The following is a 16,847-nucleotide window of genomic DNA, read 5'->3' as shown; positions in this document are numbered from 1 at the left end:
GTTATTACTTGAAACATGATTCTTAAGTGCTGTAATGGTGATTTTGATTCCCCTGTAACCATTTCTAGACTCCAAGTTCACCTGACTGGCAAAAGACATTATTTACATGCATAGTAATATAGGTACTTTGGAGATGTAAATTGTTTTCAGTGGTTTTGATGGGGTGACCTGTCAACACCAGAAGTCTGTCATTATCATATAAATGCTCTTGCTTGTTTGCGTTTATTTGGCATGTGTTTATTCACCTTCCTTCCCTCCCTTGCTATCTGCTCTACGTGTTGTACAGCAGGAGAGGGCCATCAGAGGATTCACTTCACAATCACAAAGTTTAAGTCGTCAGTTGCAGGTGACTACTCCTGTCACTCTGAAGTGCTTAGTGGCGGAAAGGGCTGTTCTAACCCATGCAACGCCTAGCGGTGCCACTTGTGGACTGTTCAATAGGTTCAGGAAGGCGTGTGAGTATCAGCATCCCACTTGTGCTGCATATGCAGCACAGCAAAACACCTATTTGCTTTGCCACACGTTGCTTCTAAACCCTGTCTTCACAGCCAGCCTTACCTGATGCATAAAAAGGAGTTATAATGCTCATTTTTTTGTTGGGGAGGGGAAGGAGGGAAATGGTTAATGCAGCCTTTGAATAAGTGCTACCCTGCTCTTTAAATGCTAAAGTTCACTAAAACTCCAGTGATTTATGTGCAGCTTTTGACTGCCAGCACCTGGCAGATGAAGAAACCTACTCAAGCTTCAGTCATAAACAGATAGCATACAATTTAATTTTAATGTGCTCGTTAGTCGTAGCACATTTCAGACATAATTGTGAATGCAACACAAAATTATAGCAAAAAGACAATTTTAATGCTGCTGTAGAAAAAAAGGTTATATGAAGAGTCATATAATGGTGCTTCATTGTCAACAACAAAACAGGGCACAGAGTGCATTACAGTGTCTGTGCTGTTTACATGCCAATATTTTATACATAGATTCTCATATGGTGTCAGCTGTCAGTTACTTCTGCAAATTAACTGCCAAAAATGGAGACGAACAGAATCACTTAGTGTGCTGGTAACCACGGGTTACCTTTCATATGCCTAAAGATAAAGCTGCAGTATGGAATCTTGGGAGAATAATTAGGCAGAACAAAACAGAAAGTTACCAGTTGAAATAAAAAGGCATTCTACAATAGGAAATAACAACCAAGAGCGCTTATAAATAAGTAAAAGAGGTTATATCACAGAATGCCTCATAACTTTTAAGCAAAGTACTACAGTACAAACATTTTAAAGGCTTTATCAATGTTTAGGAAATACAGTACAAGTTTTCAAATAGATTTAACCCTTTGAGCACTGAGTTTGTTTTGAATTTTCTCTTTTTATTTGATTTTATTTTTTTTACTAATAAATACCTTTAGAAGTCATGTTGTGCAAAACAGTTATAATGCATGCCAGGAATGCAGTCCATGGCTTCTGTTTCTTCAGACAGTTTTAAAAAAAAAGAAAAAAAAAGATAGCAACACTAATAAATATGTATAACTTAAACATGAACCTCTATTAATATAGATGTACTGTATGGCGAAACAAAACAAAACATACTTTGCTTTAAGAATAATGTTTCTGAATACTCTATAAATGCTATCTGTGGTATCTTTCATCATATAATTTACAATGTTTGGATGTTAGAAGAAAAACAGATCTAAAAAATGAAATATACACTATATATAAGTACAGTTCATACCTGGGGCTTATCAGGTACAAAAAACACTGTTGCTAAAAATGCTGAAGAAAAAGAAAAATAGCATTAACCACAATCACATTTTTCATAAAAGATTTTGAAATCTATACAATATATACACCTATGTTTCAATGTGAAAATTATATTTTTAAATTTCAAGGTGTGAGACACCTCTGCATAAGTGGAGGTTCATATTAATAATAAGAACTAAGCTGGTAAAGTGTTTTTTTATTAAAAAAATAAAAATAAAAAACAACAACAAAAAACATATCCATACATTTTTACCAAATTAATGCAAAAGTGCTTCAAAGTACTCAGAGGGCTAAAGATTATAGGGTGAGAAATACCAGCACACTTAGGTCACATGAAAAAAGTGCACCAGAATTAGTTATAAATGCTTAATTAAACTGTCTGTTAATGCATGCAGCTTGATGCATCAGAGGGATGCACAGCAACTAAATCCAATTTACACAAAGTTCCAAACACTTACCACTGCATTTTAACCTTCATATTTTACCAGTAACAACAGCTGATTATGCACCTCTATTTAAACACTGTACAGTTATACAAAACAGTTCAGCCCAGAGCGACTCTGGAGTTAAAATAAGAACATGTGCCAAGAACTAAACAGTAGCTTTAAGGCGTCTTTGACAGTTTTCCTCAAAGCAAATTACAGTTATTCTAATCAAAACCAAATGCTACTGCTTCTCTAACTCTGAAACATACAGAAGATGATCCTCTGGTGACTTCCCATGTGTTTTACTAAGATGAAGTTTAACAGCATGCTTGCTTGCAAAAGTCCTGTTACAAAGTTTGCACTGGTAAGAAGTTCCAATATCTTCCTCTGGAGAGGATGTCACCAGCTTTTCAGACGGTGACTTTGCTTGTGCTATCTGATTGTTAATCTGTTCACTGGACAGTTTGGACAAGTCTCTTAACCTGAAACCCAGATGTGATTCAAGATGACTGATATAAGTTGAAGGAGTTCTGATCTGTGACGCACAGTCATTACAAAAGAACACTGGATGCCCAGTGTCCAAATTTTTAAGGAACTTAGTTCCCCCCGTCCTTCGGAGCTGGTATTTCACATTGGCTAGCCAGTGGCTAATTGTGGTCATTGAAAGTCCTGTAAACCTGGAAATGTGCATTCTTTCTTGAGGGCTCAAGTCTGACATGATGTATTTACCCTCTGAAGTCTGCCGTAAACTAGCTGCAAACTGGGCCTGCAAGATGAGCAAGTGCTGAGGGTTCCAGTTAGACTGACGTCCCTTCCTTTTCTGAGCTGGTGTACTCTCTTCTGGTTCCTCTATTGTGGTACCATCAATGTCAGATTTCTCAGATATGCTGGAAGGTGTGGAAGATTTTGATGTGTGACTTTCTGTCAGGTTCTTCAGCATATCAGATATATCTGACAAGGCATTCTCGCGTAGCGGTGAGTTTGACATGAATGACACGACTGCAGATGTCTTTGCTGTTGTCACTGTAGATGAAGAAGATGCAGAAGATGTCGATGTGGATGACAAAAGCGCTGAACCCAAAGAGCAGCTTTTGTCACTCTTGCCTTTCGTCAAATCTATGGGTTGGTCATTGTTGACATGATAAAAATAACGGTCTAAGTGGTCCGTTTTTTTGGACTGTAGAGGTGGGGTGGCTACTGCAGCCTTTTCTGCCAAACTATTGCTCATTTTAAAAAGCATGCTCATTGGGTCCAAAGCAGGCAAAGATGGCTTTGCAGCCTTCCCAAGGTGAATATTCATGACAGACTGCAGTGCACTTAATGGATTTACAAATGGCTGTTCAGGAGGGTGATCAGTAATGATAGCTGTGCTGCTACTTAAAGAACTTACAATTGATTTAACGGGTTCTTTCCCATTTTCCACAGGTTCTACAGTTGGACTGTCCTTGCAGCCATCTCTCTGAGGGACTGGGCTGTTCTGCTGGCTTTTAAAGCCACCATCATTGGAGGCATCCATTTTAAGGGGTTCACTGACTTCACTACTGCATGGTGAAGGTGTTGTACGCTTCATTGGAGAAAGCTTTCCTTCAGGCTCTTTCACTTTCTCCTCCACTTTAGCCACCTTCTCAGTGACTTTCTTTACCAATTCTTCCATGGCGTGAAAGTTTGTTTTTGGCACAGGTGAGGTCTGGCTGCTTGGCGGAGACACCAAAGGCTGGTTTTTAGATGGTGATACTAGTTCATTGTTTCCAAACACAGGTTTTAACGGTGTACTTTTGCCAGATGAACCCAATGATAGCTTCATCATATTTGGCAGCTGATAGGCAGCATGAATGCTGGGGTAGCCACCCCAGCTTGGTGTGCCATTCTGGGCCTTATTTATAGCTGATGTAACTGTGTTTTCTAAAGATTTCAATATATCTAGTCCCCCTTTAGGGCTTTCTTCTAGGTCATTTTCAGTCAAGTAATGGTACTTTGAAGAAATATCGTATTTCTCCTCATCTCCACTTGACTTTTCTTTGTCCTTCATTTTGTCATCAGCAATGCTTCTTTCTTTATCTACTTCTTTTTTTATTTCAACATTTAATTTAGGGGAAACACTAGATGGTGTATTGGAAGGAGATGTAAAAGTGGTGGCAGCTAGTGGCACAGACTGGACTTTCTCATCTACTAAGGATGTTATTGTAGGTGTTGCTGGGGCTTCTATAATTGGCTTCCCTTTTTTCATGGCAGAGTTAGTGACTTTAATAAAATGTCCCGTCACCATCATGTGAGCAGTGAGTTCCTGCAGAGTGTCATGTGAACTTCCACATTCCATGCACTTCAGAATTTGAGATTTCCTTGCCTCAAAGTGCCAGGCATAGCTCGCACCATTCTGGTGACCATAGCGATTATTTGGTGTAATGTAGGGATTGGAATTCTTTTGAAGTGCATCATTGGTATCCAAGATTGTTGCTTTTGGTGTCCCACCTGTGGAATCTGGAGAACTTGGAAGTTCAAGCTCTAGTGATGCTTTCTTTCTAGGAGCTGGGATAATTTTTGCTGCTACAGGTGTAACAGGTTCCTTCAGAGGCACTTTTTGGTAGTGTTTTGTTTTGATCATATGAACACTCAAATCCTGAAGAGATTCAAATGAATGACCACAGTACATACACTTTAATACTTTCTGGGCATCTTCTTTCCCTTCCATTTCAAGCAATGAGCGTTTACGAGGTTTGGACCATCTTTTAGGGTTATTGTTATCAGTTTCATGGTTGTCATCTCGATAATGTCCTGTTTCATTCATGTGCACTGTTAATTCTACTAAAGTATCATAGGCAGCACTGCAGTCTTTACAGCGGAATTTACTGGCTCCAGTAAATATAGAGCCATAAAGCTTACTGCTTTGTCTGTACAATTGAACTGTACTAAAAAGGCTCGGTTCAGGAAGAATTCTGCTTTGAGAAACTTGCTGCAGTGTTTTAGCCATAGCAGTCTGGTGCCAGTCAAAGCTGCCACTTCCACAACTGCTGCTGCTGCTGCTGCTACTGCTGCTGCTACCATTGTTTTTTTCTGAAATCGGCTGGTGAATATTCAAATTGAGATTGGACCAGTAGGAATTGGAGAGAAAGTTATTATAGACAGCTTTCATTTGTTCTAAACTATCAGATACAGTAGAGTCTTCGAGTGGTATTGAAACCTCCTTGTTCTCTTCTTCATTTTTAATAGAACTGCTCTCAAAGTCTGCCATGCGGTCACTTGTCTCACTGATGTGTGACTCACTGTCCATTTCATGGCTAGAAAATTCAGCAGCTGGAGAATTTTGGTAGCTTTGGCAGTTCTTACTGAAGTCTTTCTCTGGACATATATATTTTGCTGAAGGCTCACCATCAACTGTGTTTTCATCAGGTTCCACATCTTCTTCCACCAATGCTGCTGCTTTTAGTTCATCTGAAACATAAGCTATTATGAAGAGAAGAAAATATGTTAGTTTCTACCGATCGTACTTTCACTCAAGTGTTTCAGCCAAAGAACTGCACTTATTTGTAAAAATAAACAGTTAAAATTTAGTGTTTCTTCTGAGCAAGAAAAAAATCTGCTCTTCAAACATAATTTGCCACCTTATTCTTCTCAAGGGGCAACAGCTTGAAATTAAAACTAAATTTGAAATTAATGAAGCACATTCTGGAGGTGGCATTCATTTCTAAAGTAATAAATTACTTGTATCAACCTCAGAGACAGCAGTTCCTGTCTGTCAATTAATATGTCTTATGCTTCTCCTACCCCTAATGCATTTCTTAACAGACAGATTCACAATTTAAATTAAGCAAGCATTTTTTGCTCATTACAGTTTTGAGACTCAATCTTTAATAAATATAAAGTACAAGAAACATCAAAAATTCCTACAAAGTAAAAAAAAAATAAATCCCCAGTTGCAATAATTAAAAAATGAGATTTTCATGAAGTTATCATTATTAGTAGTTATCATATTTTGAGAGGAGGAGACAGTAAAAACAGGTGACACAACCTTCTGAAACAGCTCACTAACAGCAATTTGAAGATATTCATTATGGGTGTAACAAATGACCCATTCACATTTAAGTGTACCTTTCTCAACAAGAAAGCCTATGCAGAATTATGTCAGGAGCTAGTTCAAGAAAATTGGTATGCTGTACTCATTCTTGCTGTATAAATATATACGAGACCTTCCAGTGGACCTTACAAATGTCAAAGTGTTTGCTCTTTAGACTACTTTGTCAATATTTACTCAGCATAAACTACACAGACACCCAACAGGGATCCTGTCTTTTTTTCCTCCTCAAGTAATGCAACTGGTGATTTAAATTTAAGATACTCTTCCTAAATAGGATAGTTGAGAACTGACAGTAAACATGTTCTATTTTTCCACAGAGCTTCTGTGCACGTATTCTACAGATATTAAGTCTACCTAAATTTTTCCTTCAGGAAAGGAAACTACAGTAACATTAGGAGAGGGATCAATAATTGATCAAAATAATCTATTTCTATATAGTGCATTAATTTACAGCTAAGAAAGCAAAATAGATCATGACTGTCCTGTATTAAGTGGAATTTAAAACGTGCTTGCAATCTATCACAAATTTAATTATAAACTTGAAAAAAACATGTTTCCAGTAGACTCTGTGGTTGAGGACACTTGACTTTTGACCTTCTCTGCAACACAGCTGGAATGTATGGGTATCTGTATTGTAAACACCTTAAACAATCTACAGCTTGTTTATTCAGGCAATAGTGCTAAGAAGATAATGATTAATATCCCAAGAAGAGGAAAAAATGTGGGAGAATACTATAGTAGATGTCATATATACAGTATTGAACCTTGCAAACTTATTTCAGTGAAAATATGTTTACGTGTTGTCAGAAAACCAAAAAAGACAAACAATTGTTAAAGCAAGAATGTAATCAGGCTTTTAGTTTCATAAGAATATTTCTTCATTCTGTTAGGAAATACAAAATATTCACTACTATTTCTCACATGAATGAATGGGAACAAATCTTCCTCTAAGCATGGAAAATTATAATCTGATCTACAGAATAGCAGCTAAACCTTTGAAGGCACAAACATAACACAATAGTAACAGGTAATTGTGATTAGATGATTTAAGCTCAGGTAATTTCAACACATTTCAAGAAAATTCATGCAGCAAGGCTCCTATTTTTAACATTTGGAAGAATGTAGTTTGAAAGAATTAAGTTGAAAACTTTAAATTATTATAAGATGTTTTGAAGATGCTGATAACATCTTTAAAAACATATATATGTGCTCTCATGAAATAGAACGTCTCTCTTTTTCTCTATTTTATGCTTTTTCAGAATGTTTTGAAAGAATTAAACAATTCTTATTTTACGCGTGCTACAGTCATGCTGGCAATCTGTAGTCAGAATCAGTGCCTACCAAGCAAATACATGCAATGAAGCCACAATAATGAATTTATCATCTAACAAGATGGATTTCATACAATACTTTCATTCCCTGATAGATGGTACAGATTGCTTTTGATTTTATTTGTGCATTCATGTTTCTAAACTCTACCAAAGTCTTCAGCAAAATCTCCAGCAAAGCAGACCAGAGCTCTCTAGAGCTAAAAAAAAAAAAAAAAAAAAAATTAAATAATGACTAGTAACTTGTAAACAATTGACAACCAACTACCTCCATCTGAACTATGCCAAAGATCCTAGTGATAAGAATGAGGAAGGATGGAGGGAAGAAATGACTGCATGAACCTATGATTTGGAAGCAAATGTACCCTTTTTCTCTTCCACCTTGTCGAAACAATTTTTCTTTTACTACTCTCATTCCTTTGCCTCATGTGAAACTGAAGACTCCCTTTTTAAGAGGTAAAGAAAATCCAAGGTTACTGAGGTTATTGTCACCCTGCCTGCGTTAGAATGATCTTGTGCACGCCTGCAGTCTGAGATGAAAGACCAAAGCACCCTATAAATGTACCTTCACTCTTTCTGTCCACTGGGTACTAGCACGAGCGTGTGCCACCCACTCCCACACACCACGTACCAAAGCCCTGGGCTGGGTCCCTGCATGCCACTGAAGTGCTCCCACCGACCAGTGCTCACCAACACGGACAGGGGGCACAGAACCAAGTCCCTAATTAGTGTGGTATTCTTTACACTTTTATTTCTCTTAGCGCTGAAATCTTGTGAATTTTGTTTGGATGAAACACTTGTATTGTCACATTCACCGTTTCTTTCAAGAGTGACTTTTACATTAGGGAAAACCTCCAGCAGGCGGCTCATTTAAATGTAAATCTATTTACCTTTCATGCTTTCTTTGCCCTTTTCACCAACTATCAAGCATATTTGCGTGTTAACCAGGAGCTGCCTCTTCTATAGCTGTTCTCCTTCCTAAACTCAAGTTGTGAAGCCAAGTTGTGACATCAGTCTTTGATCCAGATATGTGGGAAATGAGGAATAAACAACAGCGTGGAATTTAACCCAGCAACCTGCAACTTTAATCAAGTGACAGTTTGAACAACTCCTTCTGCTCCCTGCACAAGGGAGAGGAGGGATGAAACACAACATTACCCCCTACTTACTCAACCAAAGGTGTATACAAGCGATGACTGTGTTCAGGGAAACATCTCAGCCTAAGACTTAAGACACGGTCCTAAGCAGTTTGTGCCAGTAGCTTCTAACATCTTATTCCAAGGGTTGGTCACCTACCACATGCCTTCAGGGCTGAAGTATGGCATCAGAAGACAACCCATCAAGTCTTGGCCAACCTGCAGTGGCAGACTCAGCCATTCTCAAAGGTTTCTGCACCACTACAGGTAGGTTTACAGTGGCTGAAGAGCTCACAGCTCCCTAAGGCTTTGTCCTCAGAGAATCCATCAGCAGGTAATGGATGCACTTCCTCCTCAGAAAACCCAACTGAATTGTTATCAGCATGTGGGAAAGAAGGGGATTAAGGCCAAATTTTAGTCTCACACCACAGGGGAGTATGGGATTAAGAGCACTGGAGGAAAGGAGCCCAACTGCAGCTAAGGGAACCTCTGATCCAGTGTGAGGTTGTGCCTCACCACAACCTGCTCAGAGGGAGATGATGACTGGCATTCTGTCTGGATGCAACAGACAGAAGGATGAGGAGGGCAGTGCTGAGAAACTTCTCCTTTGGTTAAGTACCTACAGGAAGAGCAAAGAGACTATGAAAATGGAAAATAAAATCAGGAAGAGATGGTTAAAAATAACAAAACAAAATAAAAAAACTTTTAATTGAGATTCACTGCTGACGGAGAGATTGTCTTTAAGAAGCACTATCTCAGTCCATATTTACTCAGCTGTTTGCTTCTTATTAATAAAAAAGAGAGACTCCTGGTTTGATATGTTTCAAGTGTAGAGTAAATGTTTGAAACAGCAGGGCATCTGTACAACTGTTCTTCAACACCTTGACAGCAAAGTCTGAGGGGAAAAAAAAAAAGACTTTAAAGGCAATTCTAACAGCAGAAGTTAATAAGAATGGAAATGAAAGAAATTATGTGCTTCTGTATTTTTGTTTTTCTTTTTCCAGTGTAAAAGAAGAATAAAAAGTCACCATTCCCAAAAAAGTCTGTAGTTTACATCTTGCAGGACACCATAACACACAATAAACTGCCTGCAAGTTGACAATGTTGTCACTGTGACATATCTGACAAAAGATGGGCAGTGGTTTTGTGGGGAGGCCCTCAGTTTCTAGAGATGAGGATATCCAAGGGATTATTGAACCTATTGCAGGTACAGCTATTGAGATGTTGAGAATGGTTCCCTCATTAATATTTATTAAAATTATTAACTAAATTGCAAGGTAAAAATGAAATTAACACATTTGATATAAATACATAACTGTAAGCTGTGGTATAATGGAATTCGTTTCCATACAACGGGGAATTACCTTCAAAACCAAGCTATGGATCATTTCTTTGCCAATGGAAATAAATGGTGATACATCACTACCCAAAATGATTTAGTGCATATTGTTTATACACTAATACACTCATGTACCTCTCTCTACACTGACACCACAGGCACTATAGACAGCTCAGACACTATCCAAAGCCAGAGAAATGTCATCAGCCCATTATGTTTTTGCAGAGCTGGAACAGCCACTGCTCCACTGACCTCCCGGGCCAAACTTTGCCACCTCCCGAGGTGCCCACTAGCACCACAGCCCCTGGTTCGAGCCTCATCTATGAGAGCTCCTCGGTAGCACTCAGATGAAAATGCAGCCTGGCTCTCCTCCCTTCCATGGCAGCATACACGCAATGTCCACAATGTGGTCAGACATGCACCTCAAGTTTCTTTGGAAAAACAAAACCCTAGCATTAAAGACATACTTTACTCTTCTCCCAAACCCAATTAATTGCAGAATTCTTCTCACATTTCCTGAAAAAAATGCATCTGAGACCATATATTTTGGCTTGGATCTATCCAAATATTTCATTGCTATACTTTTGCAATGTCTTAATTATGATTTTTTTTTTTTTTGCCAAGACTTTGATTTTAATTAGCTTACCAGAATATATTTAAACTAGAATATAAGCTCTTTGCTTAAAAAAGTATCAAAACATTCAAGTATTCTTCCAACATGAAAAAATGCTTGACTACAAGTTCATCAAAACCATTCAATTTCTTGGAAGTATTTTGATTTAACCAAATGGCCTTTTATTAAAAAAATGCAACCAACTTTATTACTTATTTATGTATAGTTTGAAGTCATCGTGTAATGCTAAAGATCATTTCCCAAACCACCTAATTTTTGATTGCATATTGAAACTTTTAAACCCTTAAAAAAAAGGGAATCCATTTACATCTCACACTTCAAGAACAGAACAGAAGACAGATGCTGGGAGCTGGAAGGCTCTAGCCACCTAAGAAATTACTTGATTATTATTATTATTTACAATTTGAGTAACCTATGAAAAAAACCTCAAGGAGTCTACAGTTTCTGTGGGATCATTCAGAGTCAAGATGGGGCATGGCCTGAACACAAGTCAAGAGAAAGCCAACAGCTTTCCTGAGACGCTTTGACTGTGCCAATGGACATTATACACAAAATTAATGAACAGAGGCAAGAGAAAAACAGCCAGTGGATGGAATCAAAGACCTAATGCAACTGTAGGCATACAAAATAGTTCTATCAGTCTGTTAGAAAACTCCCACTCCTCAGGCCTTCCACTTACAGGAAGAAAGGCAAACATCCCACCCACGAGTTATTTCTATACAGAGTCTGACTGATAATTTGCATGTAGCTGAAACTATGTTTGAGACTTCACCATGTGGCAGAGATGTCAGTATATTCCTAGTGAGGCAACAGAAACAGGAGGCCATAGTGGCTCCTGGTTTACAAGAGTGGCACATGACTACACTGGCATGGCAATGCTGATCAGCCAACACCTTGAGCGGGACGTTTTTTTTTGTTAGAAAGGTCAAAGGTTCTGTTTCATAGGGGCAGGACTGTCTGTTATGGGAGATAAATGTCATTTCCAAGTGGAGAGGTCAGCACTGCTCTCACCTGTTGGCTGAAGTAGCTGGTACCTTGCACCAAGGCACGATCCTACTCCAAGATTATTCTGATTATTCTGCCCACTGGCAAGGTCAAGAATATTAATTTGTAACATGTTAATTTGATGTGGTGTGCATGGTTCATGCTAGTTTAGCTGGATTTTTGTATGTTGATACATCTGCAGACTTTGCATGACAATAATATTGTAGTATGAAGTTACTGGGAATCGGCACGGATGATGCAACACAGCATGCCAATTTAATGGGTAGGTATCATTAGGCACTAGAAACTTTGAACTGTACTTGTGTTTGTTCCTTCGTGAAAATACTGCAGCTGTCTGATACAGAGTTCAGAAACAGGCCAAAAGCATCCTGGCCTGGTACTACATTTGGAGCAACTTCTGAGAGTTCAGATCAAATGTTAAGTGCTAAGAGTTGAGAATTACATGGACAAGAATACTCAGGGAAGAGATGATAACCAGGACTGAGTTCATATATCATTAACGTGTGGACCACCTAGACTCAGTAAAGCAAGCACCTCTTCCTCATGTCACTGTATTCCATAGTCCCTTGCCTTTCGTGTACTTCAAAGGAGGTTACAGAATTCAGGTCTCCTGTTCAATTCAGACTTTACGCTGACATACAAAAGGTATCATAGAGAGAACCTACAAGTAAAAACAGTAAACATTCAAAATTTTCTACTAATTCTGCTAAAGCAGGCATTCTTTTTTTCTGGAACCTAATACTGCTCAGTCTTTTTTTTGTTTTTATTCCTGTTAAAAGCACACATTCATATGCTATCTCCTTCATTAAATACAGACCTGAAAAAATAGAATGCCATTATATTAAATGCTGTCTTAGGAATGACTTCGCACCATTGGCCATCATTCCACTTTGGTGTTCAAAAGCTCCAATGACTGTTTTACTCTTCACAGCAATCCTGTGGAAGAAGCATTCTTACTCACAGTTTATAGCTATAGCCCTGGAACTCCAAAGTTAAAAATAACTTGCCCAGTGCCAGACAAGAAGACAAGTAAAGAAGCCTGCAACTCCTGTAGGTTAATATATATAACACAGTTATTTACACAAAGCATGAGAAAAAAGCTTAAATCTGTGTTTTTGTTCCTACGTTCCTTCACAGTATGTTTATGCGAGTGCAATTTATGTGTGTAACTGAAGAGAATTGCTAGTTTTCAGCTTAAAAAATTACTAAGGATAAAATACCCAGTGAAATGCCCACATGTACACATACTGTGCAAAATCTAGAGCCTGTGGTTAAAAAATCTCCACCGAACCAAGCTGCTAGAATCCAGTAAATGCTGAATCTGCATACTGCCAGCAAACTCCTTATCACAATGGGGAAAATAGGAAAGGTTTTTGAAATGAGGAAAGGAATTGTCACAACTCTTATCCAAAAAGCTTTCTGCTCCCAGCACAGAGCAAGACTCCAGGTAAGCTGTGAATGTCTGCTCTACCAGGGCAGCATTGGAGATGTAACACGATGGACCATGCCTCCCTCCTTGAAAGCCATGCTCTGCCTTAATTTCTGCCCGGGACCTGAACTCCCTGAATTCAACCTGCTGAGCAGAGTTTTTCTAAAATCTGCTCAAATTATCCACCCAAGAAAAGTAACACCACGTCCTCCTAACATGGAAAACAGCACAAGCTCATATCACGCTGCAGTGCACATAGGGTTGTGTGAGGATCAGTCTGAGATCTGTCTCACTTAGAGAGCAGATCTGCAGGAAGTTTCTAACACGAAGGGATCTGAAAATTGACAAAATCTTTCAGAGACTCAAGGTCCAAATTACTCCCATGTATAATGTACTGAATCATATGGGTTTTAAAAGAGAATTCCTCATGTAAAATTTGCTATCGGATGTCAATATTGTACAGTTGGAAGAGAACGCCATGCTTATGAGAATAGCTCAGAGGGTATGGCTGGTCAGGAACAACCAACTTTTTTTTTGGTTGTCCTAAATTTGCAGTCACACATACATGATAGAGCTGACTTCCAAAAATACTGCTGCGCAGAAGCTGGGAGGCAGTTTATGTTCCACTCTACGTGCCCACGGCTGACAACCAGCAGCAACGCAGGATCACAGCATCCAAGTGGAAAAGCTGAGAAACACAGTGGGCTCCTGCATGGACAAAAGGCCCTCACTTGCTATCATGTTTTGCATTTGTGGGGAGTAGACATTTTGACAGCCCCTATGAGCATAAGCCTGAAATTTCTGTCTGATCCTGCTGAAATAGAAAAAGGAGAAAACAAGGTCTTGGCCTTCTCTGTCACTGCAAAAACAGTCTTTCTCAAGCACTATTGAGACTAGATCAAGTAGGTAAGTAAGAAACAAGGACTGTGAACACCCAGTGGGAATTCTCAATTGCTGTTTGGTTTGAGTAGTTTCACGGTCATCAATACTCACAGAGTACCTTCCTCTTCCTCCCCTCCCCACCTCCAGGTTACTGGGGAAGGCTGGGGAAGGGGTACCCTTCCTGCAAGAACACCAGAGTTACAAACGCACATCACACACAGGGGCACACAGCTTCCCGCTTGGAGGGTTGAGAGCCACCTAACAAGCCACGGAGGGGAGACAACACCAGGGGAAGGATTCAAGAGCCAGACACAAACTGTTGAAGTAAATAGCTCACAAGCAGCCCCACAGTCTGAAAGCATTCACATAAACTTAACAAATACAATTACAATGTGCATTAGTAACAGGAAAAAAAATCTACATTTTCTGTATAAATTATTCATCACAAGTAAATGTGATCCACTCCGAGACAAAACTGGTTTTGTGTTGGTTTCTAAGACAGTTGCTAGGTGTGAAGTACTACACACATGTTAGAATTTCCCACTCCATGCAAGCACATATTACAGCAGGAAGCACATATTACAGCTTGATTTTGATTTAGGAGGGACACTGGGTTTTGGACTCTTCACAGAATTTTTCTAGGCATAGAATTACCATTTCCTCTAGTAGACAAAAATGTTTACTGGAATACACAAAGAATAAAAAATAAATGGATTTTTTAAAAATTATTTTTAATAAAAGTCACTATCAACATACTGATAAGAACAAGCCAAATTATCTGTGTGAATTGGTACTAAAATATGCAGTGACACAACCTCTGCTTGATATCAGCATTTGGGTGGCATCTTTTAATCACTGAAAAGCACACAGGGCATTCACCAATCAAATACAAGATTCACAGCCAACTGCAAGATAAGCAGGCATGAGCATAAAAGTTCTCAATATGGCTCTAATAGCTCTTAATTATTATAATCCTTCACTGAGCAAACAGATGTTGTAAGGGAACTTTACTTTCTTCAAATGCAGTAATCAAACCATTCTGCTTCTGCCCTGCCTCTTTTCAGTAAATGCTTTGTATACTGGAGTGGAAATAGCAAATTTAGTGACAAAATGACCATTTAATTGTCACAGAAATCTGTTTCTGAACAAAACTGATGTTGTCATTTCTCTTTATCCACATTTCTCTGAGCCTTCTGATTGCAGTTTAGAATTTTTTGGACTAAAAAAATCTTACACCTTACTTTCTATAATCTTCCCACATCCTTGGTTGCTCCAAATCTGCCACATCTTACAAATTTTACAGTGACCAGAACACTGGCTTTGTATGTGTTTAACCATACTAACATTAACACACATCTCGACCTGCAGCCTTCATTTTTCTTGCAAACTTGAAATTCCTATTGATGCCCTTTATACAGTAGTTTCAATAGCTATTTTGGTTGCAGTGACTACTTACAATAAACTCCATACAACTGTATGAATGGTATAGGAGAAATCCAAATGATTTCAATCACAATTTCAGCTATTGTGAACTTGTACTTATAATGAAGTTTCTCCATGAAAAAAAGGAGTTCACTGTGGGCCAACAAAGCTTTGTGTCCTTTCAGAGTTTTTATTCAGCCTTCATTTAAGAAAAACAACTATTGACTGCTACATGAATCCTAAGACTTAGAGAAAGCAAAGATCCCAAGGCTTACCTCTACAAGATGGCCCCAACTTGTTTTGTATGGAAAGCAAAAAAAAGCACTGAATATTCATTTCACTCATTTGCTAACTATACTAATATGCTCTTTTGTAAATGAGTCTCTATCTAGCACTAGCTATTGAACTGAAGGATATTTTAATAGGTGGGTTTTGCTATAATGCCACACTAAGATAATGTGCTGGAAACAAATGGTTCACTGATTCCTGAATAGAAAATTTGCTGGAAAACCCTGAGAACTAGAAGATGAGGGGGGAGAGGATTAAAATGCTTCTTCAAAGCCACCAACCAAACCCTTGTCATTTTTAAAAGATGGTCCTATGGCACAATATGAATAGTTTATAGCCACAATTGTGAACATTCAATGTCATATAAGAAAAGACACTTGTCAAGAGCCTTTCCCTTACAAGCACCCTCATCATGACCTGTGTTAATGAAGTTAATTGAATTTAAGATCAATAATGGTTAATTATTGCAATTTGACATTCTGAGATAAATGGCTTTAAGACAGAGAAATGTGTGTGTATGTGAATTCTCTCCAAGAAGGTGAACACGTTACAGCCTAAGAGGGATCACACACTCCTTCCATTGATCCTGGTACAATCTGATCGACCTAATCCTCTGATGAATGTGGGCTTTTCACAGCTACAAGTAAATGTTCTACAAGACTACTCTAACCCTTGTCACTGACCAAATCTATATGAGCTGTACACTACAAATCTATTGAGATAGATTAAAGAACTGCTGTAGAAACAAGAGATGCTTCAATAAAGATGAAGGTTTATTATACTAACTACAAACATTGCATGCAGTATGTAATTATGAATGCTTATGGATTATAAGAGTTTAATTTTAGTCAGTTGGATGTAAGTGGTCAAAACTGAACAACAGTGTGAAATTATAATAATTTAAAAAAAAAAAAGATAAAAAATAATCCAACAACAACCCTGAATTTGATGACTTATCTGTGAACATTCATCAGTAAGTGATTTCAAAATCATCCTTGAAATGTGCAAGATAACAAGATGCCCATGCTCATAGACAAGTATTTATTTCATAAAGTCAGTCATCAACCCACTCCATTTATTTTTTTGCCTTTTTTTTTTTTTTTTAAAGTTTACTTTCTTAGTAGTTC

The 16,847-nt window shown here is 38.3% G+C and overlaps 1 protein-coding gene across 1 annotated transcript in view; it reads right to left on the bottom strand.

Moving 5' to 3' along the window:
* Positions 1–863: 863 nt before the first annotated feature.
* The window catches only part of TSHZ3 (teashirt zinc finger homeobox 3), a 65,321-nt gene continuing 49,337 nt past the window's right edge, over positions 864–16,847 (bottom strand). The window contains exon 2 of the mRNA XM_032195850.1: positions 864–5,626. Within this exon, the coding sequence (XP_032051741.1) occupies positions 2,427–5,626 (3,200 nt within the window). The 3' untranslated portion in view covers positions 864–2,426. The remainder of the gene's footprint in view (positions 5,627–16,847) is intronic.

This window comes from Aythya fuligula, chromosome 12, assembly GCF_009819795.1.
Source record: "Aythya fuligula isolate bAytFul2 chromosome 12, bAytFul2.pri, whole genome shotgun sequence".
Classification (NCBI taxonomy): Eukaryota; Metazoa; Chordata; class Aves; order Anseriformes; family Anatidae; genus Aythya; species Aythya fuligula.
This window is presented reverse-complemented; position numbering and strand designations above follow the sequence as displayed.